This window comes from Puntigrus tetrazona, unplaced genomic scaffold (genome assembly GCF_018831695.1).
Source record: "Puntigrus tetrazona isolate hp1 unplaced genomic scaffold, ASM1883169v1 S000000776, whole genome shotgun sequence".
Taxonomy (NCBI): Eukaryota; Metazoa; Chordata; class Actinopteri; order Cypriniformes; family Cyprinidae; genus Puntigrus; species Puntigrus tetrazona.
Genome location: NW_025048382.1, coordinates 304,833 through 316,571, shown reverse-complemented (window position 1 = coordinate 316,571; position 11,739 = coordinate 304,833). Strand labels below are relative to the sequence as shown.

General features: G+C 36.7%; 1 protein-coding gene across 1 annotated transcript in view; it reads right to left on the bottom strand.

The window, feature by feature from the left end:
- Positions 1-1,504: 1,504 nt before the first annotated feature.
- LOC122335426 overlaps positions 1,505-11,739 on the bottom strand; it is a 30,295-nt gene continuing 20,060 nt past the window's right edge. The window contains exons 2-4 of the mRNA XM_043233289.1: positions 7,814-8,062; positions 6,364-6,417; positions 1,505-2,077 (exon numbers count right to left, since the gene is read on the bottom strand). Coding sequence (XP_043089224.1) covers positions 1,715-2,077; positions 6,364-6,417; positions 7,814-8,062 — 666 coding nt within the window. The 3' untranslated portion in view covers positions 1,505-1,714. The remainder of the gene's footprint in view (positions 2,078-6,363; positions 6,418-7,813; positions 8,063-11,739) is intronic.

Genomic DNA, 11,739 nt, shown 5'->3' with positions numbered 1-11,739 from the left:
TGTGTTGAGTACAGTATTAGATTCAGATATGAGATATGATTTTGTTCTTTTTTGGCATTCTGACATTTTGGTGATATATTTTTCTTACGATGTGCCTTTAGCCTTGCTGTACTCTATTCACTTTTTTGTTGTTGTTTTTAAAGGGCCTACATAATTTTTCTGAAGTAATAATTTTGCTCATAAGAAGAAATGCACTACATACAGAAATAGCTGACAGCTGATTATTTTTTGCACAGGGGTGTACTCACTTCTGTTGTGTACTGCATGTGTTTGTTCTCAATTATCCTATAACTATGAGTTAAAATCCAATTGAAGCATGTTTCGGTCATATGTAATAGATCATGCTCTGATCTGAAGTCATGCGTTTACTGTGACTGGAGATTGCACAAAGATCAAAAGTATTAACCTCTGTTTATTTGAACAGCACATTGATCTTTATCTGTTGATAAAATATGAATTTTGTTTTGTAGAAATTTGTGCAATAACAATATGCGATATAACTTCATTTCAGAAGAAGTGAAGACTCAGTGGGCACTTAATATTCAGAATAGCATATGGATTTTTCATTTATGCTGAAATGTCTTAAATCGTTGTTCAGTTGCGTTACTCTTGAACAGAATTTGGGATTACTGATCACAATATAGTGTTAACTAAAAAAATCGAATTACAGCTATTGTCTCACCTGTTTTCAGGTTTTTTCGGTTGCAATTCTGATTCTAGTCAAGGTTAAGCCCCCCCTTAATTTTTGGTATAATTTTGTGGCAATACGGTTTACTATAATCCCCACGCTGCTTACTGTTCTTAATTGTTCTAAATAGTTTCCTAGTATGCGCTCTTCATGGTTTTCAACTTGTTTTATTAATGTCGTTTTAAATGAAACTTTTTAAAAATGCTAAAATATCATTTTGCTGGGCAATGTTGGTCATAGTTTTAAATGCAATATTTTGTCTTTTCCAAAGTCATTTAAATACCATTTACAAATAATATCTTAAAATTAAATGTTTTCCTAATGATAAAAAGCTATATATAAAAACAATGTAGTATTGTAAAAGTTCTGTAAATATTGTCTTAAATATTTCTATATTTTGTATCCTCAGATGCATTATTTGTATCATATTGTAGAGTGTAGAATTTTACGGTGACTGCATGTGTATCCCCAGTTCATGTCTTGTATGTAGAATTAAATCATTATTAACAAACAAACAATGCCTTTTAATGACGTTTCAGATTATTACAATCAAAATGATCCGTTAAAAAAGCCCATTTTGTGTTTTATTTTCTGGACAAATGGTCAGAAACAGGGTGAAGCGTGAACTTCTGCAGGTTAAGGGAAGAAGCTTTGCTTTAACATGTAAACAAATGTACTGTATATAATACGGTGACACTTTATTTTATGATCAAAGTATAAAAACGTTGAGCGCATCCCACAAACCCAAAATCCCAGGGTTCAACAGTTTTATTATAACAAAAGAACAAACGTGGACCATACGTTGGGTCTTTTCGCCAACATTTTATTTTAGCACAGGAAGTGCAACTAATAATTTACATGATGCGTTTGCGTTTCTATAAATTAAAATCTGTATTTCTTACTCTGAAGAGCACCAATATTTTAAACTTGTTGCTCGACAGGGAATAGATGCTGTAGTTACTGTTTGCAAGCGATAAAGGCCAGAAAAGTTCACGAATTTGCTTAATGACAAAATCAGACTTTTTTTCAATCAGGCAGATACGTGGAGCATCCTCTGTTTACCAAGAAAAGGAAAACAAAGGTGTAATAAAAGTAATTCTTTTGACTATGTAAATGAAAAGCTCCAATAAAGCTAAAGCGGAGCTCATTTTGAAGGTAGCGTGCATGAGGAGGAGATTCAGCTGGGCTTTGCTTGAGGGAGCCCGATGGAGCTTCTAGCTCTCTGGAGTCATACTCGTGGATGAACTGCTCCATGGCCTTGATGCAACGCATGCCAATGTCCCTCAGGTTTTCACGCAGAGACAGCTGAATTGGCTTCTCCAAGGATGGATCCTTGGCCACCAACATCTTCACAACCATCCCAAATATATCACAGTCCTGCCGATACACCTGTATGGATTATTGACAAAACATCACAAAAACAATTAACAATAACATTAGAAATGCTACCACACTTCTATTGATGCACGTAAAGCGCAACAGAAGACAAAATTAGTCAAACTGTAAAAGAGAACATAAGGTATATTACATTTTTCTGCAATTTGCAGCTTCAAAACATACATCATCAGCGTATGCTTTATAATGCATATACATCGGCTCTCTAGAATCAAACCCATAATCACATGATAGCAGTAATGCTACCGTTACTGAGCTACACGAAACCCGATTTATGACATTAATATGAAATTGTTCTGTTGTGGATACGCTCTGATGGGTGCGTATTTCAAGGATTTCGACACTAATACTGAGGACAGATTGAAGCATGACTGTGAATGAACAGTTTATTGAACTGTTTTTAAAGAACATACTAAAGAGATTTTTACATTTGATTATTTGTTTTTCTTCCTTGAATACTTTGGTTTAGACTTTAAATGGAAATGGTAATGCATTGATACTTTCTTTTTTATATTCGTTCTACTGGGTTTTTTTTGTCATGTGTTCTTATTTAAAATAAACATCATTATAATCATATTATTTATTTTATTATTAAGAAAATAAGTGAGGGAAATATGCAATAGATGTTACTTTGGAACATTCAGAAAACCTCAGAATTGTACAGTGACCGAAGCGGCGTGATCAGAGATGGATTCTTAAAATGATTTTCAATTGATAAATGTTTACATTCATCATTATAGAAATCTAAATTGCAGAGCAAATGCAAAATAATCCTGCATATGTGCTTTGTAAGTGCTGAAAACAAGTCAATAGTAATATGACAGTAATACGGTAAGCAACTAGTTAACAGTGAATAGTGTTCCCTGATCTGCATCGGCGTCATTGTAATTTAGTGGAGAAGCAGCCATCTGTGATCAAAAGGCTTGAAATCATTGCTGCAGTGTGTCTTGTAGTTACTGTAGGTGACTGTGTGTGTTTGAGCTGCTAGCTATTACCAGATCACTTCAAAATAGCACCTACTGCCTCATCTGTGGTAACCATAGAGATGCTGTGTCTCTGCGTGTGCACCGGGGGTTAAATTATCATTCTGCATGTATCTGAGTCATCGCATCATGAGCTCTGCTGTGCAGTTTTTTGAAAATAGATGGAATGACTACGATTGCAATAAAAACACAATGTATAATAGGACTAGGTTTAACTTAGACACCTTCTGTAACTCACCTAAGACTCTTCTGTACTGTATGTTTGCTGGGTGTAATGTACAGGAGACGTATGTGTGCATGTTATATGCAGATGACTTTCAACGATAGCTAGAATGTAAACCTGGGGCACGTACAGGAGGAGGCTCATGGCTCTGTGTATTTGATCGAGTATAGGAAAATGGATTTCATGCTACAAACATTTGCAATCAAATCAAGATTCACAGCTCTGCCCTCGCCTTAGCGCACTTTTCATTTTAATTATATTCAATTGAGCAAGCAATCCTTAAAGCGTTAACAATGATCTAGAATAAGATTGGTTACATTTCAAGTTGGGAAATAAAAACTAAAGAAAACTGTAAACACAATTAAAAATGTATACATGCTTTTGCATTATATCCATAATCAGAATTTGTGCTCCACATGTAACGCATCCAAACACGCGAATATTTTTGCTACGCACTTGCATGAAAAGTAAATGTCGAAATGCCTGTCTTGGGAGAAATACAGATTTTTCAAAATACTTGAGCTGTGCTAAGGTTGTCACATCCCAGGGTTGTATTCCAGAAAGCGCGGTTAACTTACTGTCAGCTAAAGCCTGAACTTACTAAAACTAATCCGGGAGTATGTTCCTGGTTAAGTCTCAAGACATCCTCAACAGAGCGACAAATCGACGAGTCACCATGGAAACGGACACTAAGCAAAAGCATGCCATTCGGTTTCTTAGTGCATATCGCCACCTAATTGATGAGTGTGCAAATCACCATTTTGGGACACAGATCTTAAAGCAATAGCAGCATAATCCTGCTGCTGCCAACTGCATCATAAACATAAACCAAACAACTAAAGAAAAGGAAAAAATCACTGCATTGGACTGAACATTAATACAAATCACCTATATTTAACGTATAGACTAAATATTGTGTGTAATCAAATGTCTGTAGTAAGCTGTTTTGCCTGACCTAACTGAAAACCCTAAATATTTCATTTGTAGCTTTGATATATTGGGTCCCACTTTAAATTAGGTGGCCTTAACTACTATGCACTTACATTTAAATTAATCATTTGGTACAATGCACTACAATGTACATGATGTTTTCAAAGTTTCATTGTAATTTTGTTTTTAAATACACTGAGACCATGAAAGAATAGCCCATATATTGGATCTAGAAGTGGTACTTCTTCTTGAGATTTGACCAGTGCACCTTAGCTATTGCCAAGCTATTACAATCAAAACATTGTATCATCTATCTACTAGTAGTGACCTATTTTTCCAGACTTGAATTTTTCAAACTAACTCCAGCAAAATAAATATTAAATGTAATAGTTCCATAAAAGTCATTTTTCCAGTAATGGAATTTCAGAGATTCAGCAGCAGACCACAGCTTAAGTCACATTGCCAACAGCCTTCAGAGAAGCCAAACATAACGTTCAGATGGTGGAACAGTTGCTCAACATAGCTAAAGACCTTATCTGATATTGCTGGCTTACAGAACGACACAGCTGGCAGATGGTTACAGTCTGACTCAGCTCGTGGTGGCATGGAGGTTACATACACCATTATCATAGCATCACTCGCTTCTGATTCAAAACCTCACTGGTTACAGTTTGGTAGCAGCACCTGAAAAGGAAAGTATGGATCAGAGACAATGACTAGCCACACCTAGCCTTCAAGGAATTATTGGTGGTTGAGTTCTACACCATGACCTGCAGCACCACTATGGATTTCTTTCAGTAGGATTTCTTCCTCCAGTGGCTTGCTGTCCTTCCTTCGGCTGGGACGATTCATTTAGGAGATGTATTTTAGACATGTGGATGACATGGTGGGTCCAACAAAGTTGGTACAGCATTATGATGGTAGTGATGCTGGCTTCACCCAAGAAACTAATGTTGGTGAATCTGTCCTCCTAGATAATTCTCACAATATTTAGATTTTTATTGGTGTTATTCCAAGGCCTTTATGTCCCTGCTGTATAGAGCCATGGACCACCTACAGCAGGGACCTGAGGGCCTTGGATCCATATGTGCAGAAAAATGGCTCTGCAGACCAGGAGTTGGTCTTTTATGTACCAGGCTGCAAAGACTTTTCCTGAGAATGTTCTGCGCTTGCAGAACTCAGTTAGTGGTTAAAGTATTCCTCTAAAATCTTTTGAGGAAAGAAGTTGTACATCTGTACATGGTTCTGTGTGAGTGCATTTTTTCTAGACCTTAAAGGTTACAGCCTGAATGTGGCACTGGAGATCTGAATTACCTCCCTTTAAGATCTCAGCTCAGCCACATAGTTTTTATGGCTCCTCTTAGCGTTTTTCTATTGTTGTATTCTATTGCAGAAATTACCCCATGTTAATTCCCCAATTATCCTTCTCAGATGCGACTCTGAGGATATGTTTGGAAATGTCTATTTCAGTTGTGTTTTTTTTTGGAAGTGCCCATTTGATCAGGTGTTAATGGCAACTCCTGCTAATCCCATGTGTGTTGATGGGTTTAGACCACAGAAACTTGGACCATAGATGGCCTTGGTAGCCTTTGATGTCAACCAAGTCTGCCATTTTCTTTAATCTCTTCCCTTCTGAGCACATTCTCCTTGACTCTGGCATGAGCCTTCCCATTGGCCTTGCAGTTTACATCATACAGCCAAGCAACGGAGGCTTTGCTTTTTTTGGAGATGAGATGTTCTGTCTCTGTGCCATTCTCATGGAACCAGTCTTGGCATTTCCTCAAATTGTTTTGTAGGTAACAAAGATGCGGTTATTATGTAATTAAACAGTGAATAGAGTTTAGGCAGAAAAGCTTTAAATTATTATTATGTTCTCCTTTTTTAGAGAATGGGGGAGTGAGAGAGAAACTGTATAGAGAACACATTCAGTGGGACTGACTGATTTTTTTAATCAGTAAAAAATAAATAAATAAAAAAACGACACACAATAGTGGCTGCTGCAGATGTGAGTTTGGGTAAAGATTATGTTCTCCTCCTAAAAAAATGAACAGTCTGTAGAAAGTAATCTTATTTGGTACTCAAAAACAGGATTTATTACACTATGGAAACTGATCCTTCACACAACACACAGACAAAAAATGTACCTCCTCTATCTGCTCTTGTTTCTTCCCGTATTGCTCTGTTTCTTGCCAGAGCACCTGTCACAGATGAGAGAGCATTTCTGTTGCTGGGTTTCTGTGATACCTGTGGAGGTCACCACAAAATACATAATCAATCTTTCAATCTAAAACTTTAATTTTAGCATTATTTATATTATACAATCTTAGACAACAGTCAAAAGATGTGTTCACACCATAGCATAATTACCGTTATTATGGCGTACCAACTTGACAAAAGCATTCACCTACTTTTAGAACTCATCAATTACAACTTGTGAACTGGGAGTTTTTTGAGAGCTTCACCTTGTACCATGTGACCACTACACCTCACATGAAACCAGAAAAAAGGTGGCGCTTAGAGTACTAAAATATAAATAAGCAGTTATTTTGTAATATTTATGCTTTAAAATTTGCTAATGCAGATGTTTTCATGCACAAGTAATGTGAGCCTAAATGAAAGACATGTTATTTTGTGGTCGCTATAGAAACGGATAATCCCCAGTCAGAGGATGTGAACAGCACCAAGCTGAACATTATGAGTTGTCACAGTAATTACAACGTGCCATGCATGCAGCATAATGCTACGCAATGCTCTTACAATTGACCGTTTGCAAAGACCCCACCTCCCTAGTTACTGTTGCCATGACCGACAAGCAATACGGCTCTCACACTACACGTGCGTTCTCACACAGTGAAAAATACATCACTGTGAAGAAACACGCCAACAGAAGACAGAGCAAGTAACTTCTGATATGAAACAAGGTCTCTTTTTAAATGTGTAATTTTTAATGAAATTCAAACAATAAATACCCTTTTGTGGCTCTTCTGTCTTGTTCTGTCTTGATTTGTGTTTAAGGTTAGAAGGGCTAACGTAAAGCGGCAGCTACTGAGCATAAGCACATTTACATATTTTCTGAGCCAACAATATAGCATGAAAACTATGAAAATGCTTTTGGAAGCACGTGACACCATAGTTTTATCACATTAGAGTGTTGCAGTGAGAGTCTTTTTCAGTAAATGACCTGTCATAGTTTAACAGCTGTAAATGTCGCCTGTCAATCAAGCTCTTTGCGAACGGTCAATTGCTATCATTTTTAGGCTTATGTTTATATACTTTACATCCTCAAGACAGAATTCATAGAGAACAATATCACAATAGTTTACATGTTATTATTCCTTTCAGTGGAATGAGGGTAAATTAATTTGGCCTGCTGTCCATGATGAGGAACATGAGACTTGACTGAAGCTAAAAGTTTTCCCAAAACTAAAATAAAATTAACAAAAAATAGTAGGAGGTCATGGAGGTGCCAGTCATTCAGGAGGCCATAGAGAATAGAGCTTCATAGCCTCAAAATAGAGCAGCATATTTCCTCAAAATATTCTTGGGAGAAATTAGGGTCCAAAATGCCTGGAAAGGTTCTGGAGAAGTGGATACAGAAGAGTTCTTCTGGAGAAGCAGAGACTCAGGAGACTCAAGAAAGCTAGAGCGGGACCAGTGGAGGAGGGAGTCTAGGGAGACGAAGGAGAGCTGCATGGGACAAGCGGAGACGAGGGAGACAAAGGAGGTCTGAACAGGACCATCGGAGGCGTAATGAAAACTCAGGACATGGCGAGGAGATAAAGGAGACTCGGAGATGAAGAAGGACTGGATTGGTCCAGATGTGATGTGTGTAGGCTCCTCGTTCTGAACACATTCAAGACAGCTGGATATTGTGGTGGATCATAGGTAAAAACTTGCACAGACAGGTGATATTGTGTATTTGAATGCTAGCATGTCTACAATTTAGCATTAGTTGCTAGCATGTTTTAGCACATTGCTATATTTAGATGACGCTCACTGATATCGGCACCCTTGGTAAATATGACCAAAGAAGGATATAAAAATGAAGCCGCATTGTTAATCTTTTTTGACCTTTCATTTAAAAATTCCACAAAAAGCTAACCTTTCAATGGATAATAAAAATTTCAAAGGGGGCAATATCATTATGAAATGTTTTCCTTTAATACACATTCAGCACAGTTATTGGCAGAGGTGTAAAAAAGTACTTAAAAATTGTACTCAAGTAAAAGTAAAGATTCTTAAAAATTGTATTTAATTAAAAGTACCTGGCCAAAAACATACTTGATTAAAAGTAAAAAAGTACACTTTAAATTGTACTCAAGTATTAAAAGTACTTTTTCTGACATATATACAGAAGTTTGGTTAAAGGAGAAAATAAACCAAAATGCAATGCACAGGTCAAACACATACATCTAGATTAAAAAACTAATATTTTAAGCTTGAGCGTCATGTTCACTTTGTGTGGTTTCTGTAGTGGTCCTGTCCCCTCGCATTATACAGAAAGAAACTCTGGGATGACTCAAGAATCTTCATTTTGGGATGAATTATCACTTTTTATAACAATATGATGCAGAGGTTAGAACATATTCCAAACAGGTTACAAGAATGGGCTGAATTAATGAGGAGACTCAGAATTCAAATATTTTACACTTTTTTTTTGTGTTGTCTACGTCACTGTCTGAAAGGTTATTAAGCTTTTTTTATTTGGGCTTTTTATCAGCAGTTATTGCTACATAATTATTTGCAACTAATCATCTGAAATAATGAGAAAATCATGTAAATATTAAGATTTTAAAAACATATTAAAAGACATATTAATGCAACTACCTGATAAGAACGTCACTAAACATGAATAACAATTAAACATACAAAGTTCAGTTAAACACTTTTTTTGGAGATTTAGTAACATTTCATTTTTTTAAAAATCCTACTAAAAATATAAATTATATTTAAAAAAATTGCATTCAATCTTTTACATTCAGACAATTTATTACAATATATTACACAGCTAATGGCTCTATCAATACAGAAAGAATAATGAATCATCTTTTTTGAATCATGCTTCCTCACATTTGACTTTTATCTGATAGAAGTTATAACTGAAGTAGAAATAGAGTAATAAGTAGAGTTTAGGTTCACATATTTAATGTGCATAAGATACAATAAAATGGAATGTACTGAAATGAAATTGTAAGTTTTGTTCAATGTAATCAACTAAAAGTACAAGTAGTCAGAGTAAAACTGTACTTGAATAAAGTACATTTTATTCTTCTACTTTATACTGTTCAGTGCTTTGATACAACCTGTGTTGTTAAAAGCTCTATAGAAATAAAAATGACGGAATGGGTTGAGTCCATTATTTATTGATTTACATTTTTGTTTATTGCTTGTATATCTGTATTTTAAGACTCCTGTTATGTAATGTGCTTCTGTTCTTGTTGTTTCCTTCTTCACTTCCTTTGTTCAGTTCATGTCCCTCTTTGCTTTGCTGCCTTGTTTGTTACCATAGCAACCCTTATTATTTACCATGCCAACTTATCACCTACACCTGTGTATATATACCCCTGTGTTTCGGTGCTTTCGTGTAGGTGTTTGGTCTTCATGATTGCTCTCCTGGTTCCTGTCTCTGATTTGTTCGTGCTTGTTTCAGGTTTGGATTATCTGTTTTGGTGTTTCAAATTAAACCGCGCTTGCTCCGTCTCGTCCCTGTATTTGTTACAACGTTCCTACTCTCAATCTTTGCCGGTATTATGATGCCAATAAACTATGCGTCACACTCGTAAGCTACTTCTGTGAGGATCATGCACAGCTTCCTAGCATCAACACTTTTCCCCATTCTGCTAGGTCGATCATAAATAAACACACTTTTTTTTCATACAGACTTCAACTTGTATTGACCTAAAAGCATTCATTTAAGAATGATCATAATTATACAAAGCAAAAGTTTCTGGTCTCTTACTGTGAGACGACAGAGATGATCTGTTTCAGGATGGCGCAGAAATGTCTAAAAAGTAAGAAGAAGGGCAAGATGAAAAGAGAGAGGAAAGAGGTTTCTGTCATGAAAATCTCTATCACAACAGGTTTATTTTCATTTCTGATGATGGGCCTGGGTGCTTAAATCCATATAAATATGACCAATCTCTCTCTCTCTCTCTCTCTCTCTCTGTCTCTCTCTGTCTCTCTCTCTCTCTCTGTCTCTCTCTCTCTCTCTCTCTGTCTCTCTCTCTCTCTCTCTGTCTCTCCTCTCTCTCTCTCTCTCTCTCTCTCTCTCTGTCTCTCTCTCTCTCTGTCTCTCTCTCTCTGTCTCTCTCCCTCTCTACTCTCTCTTTGTCTCTCTCTCTCTCTCTCTCTCTCTCTCTCTCTCTCTCTGTCTCTCTCTCTCTCTCTCTCTCTGTCTCTCTCTCTCTCTCTCTCTCTGTCTCTCTCTCTCTCTCTCTCTCTCTCTCCTCTCTCTCTCTCTCTCTCTCTGTCTCTCTCTGTCTCTCTCTGTCTCTCTCTCTCTCTCTCTCTCTCTCTCTCTCTCTCTCTGTCTCTCTCTGTCTCTCTCTCTCTCTCTCTCTCTCTCTCTCTCTCTCTCTCTCTCTCTCACACACACACATACAAACACCTTCAGCTCTCTCTGACACTCCCACACACATTTTCTCTCATTTATATCTCACTTTTTAAGCAACACGTACACAAAAACAGTGAGTCACCAAGCACATAACCATGAGATGGAGGGGAGGAAAATCTTCTCAACATGCCACATCTGATTTTTAGCCAACTTAAAAACAGAAAAAAAGAATAATTTAATCAAATTCCTTTAATGCAACAGAAATGTATATGCAATATGCATTTTTAAACTTCTAATTGTTTTGGAACAGATACAACAGATTTATTTGTATTCACAGATTAAGCTTCTGTATCTGCTATTATCAGCTACTACTCTATAATAAATTAATAAATAAATAAATCGGATCCTCAGATGCCAAATTAATAGTCAACGCTCAGAAAAAGTCTGGTTTAAAAATATTGGACAGAACACATGCTGGTTTGAAAAACGCTAGCTGTGATTGAGAGTTTTAATATTGTGCACAGAAATGTGTGAACTGGCCACTACCACCTAGTGCTGAGTTCATACATCTCACCCTGTTCTGTCTTCAGTGTGTGTGGAGCCCGGATACACGCCGAGGACAGGCTCTGGGCCGCTGATATGTGTGATGCCTCTGGTACCTCAGTGCAAAATTTGGCCACGTGATAAAACGCCACGTTCCTCCATTGTCCTGAAAAACCTAAAACTAAAGAAAATGTGAGAAATTTGATCATAAGAAACCCAGTCAAGCAATATGATAACAAACCAGAACTAGACAACAGTTATATGTCACGAGTCTGAAAGGCATTTCAAGAAATAGCCTAATCCTCAATGTAATAATAGACCTATTTCATTCATTCTTATATTTTAAATAACCAGAGAATGCTGATTTCTTTTTCCAAACCATGGAAATCATGCACTTAGAAAACCTAGTTTATTTATGACTGAC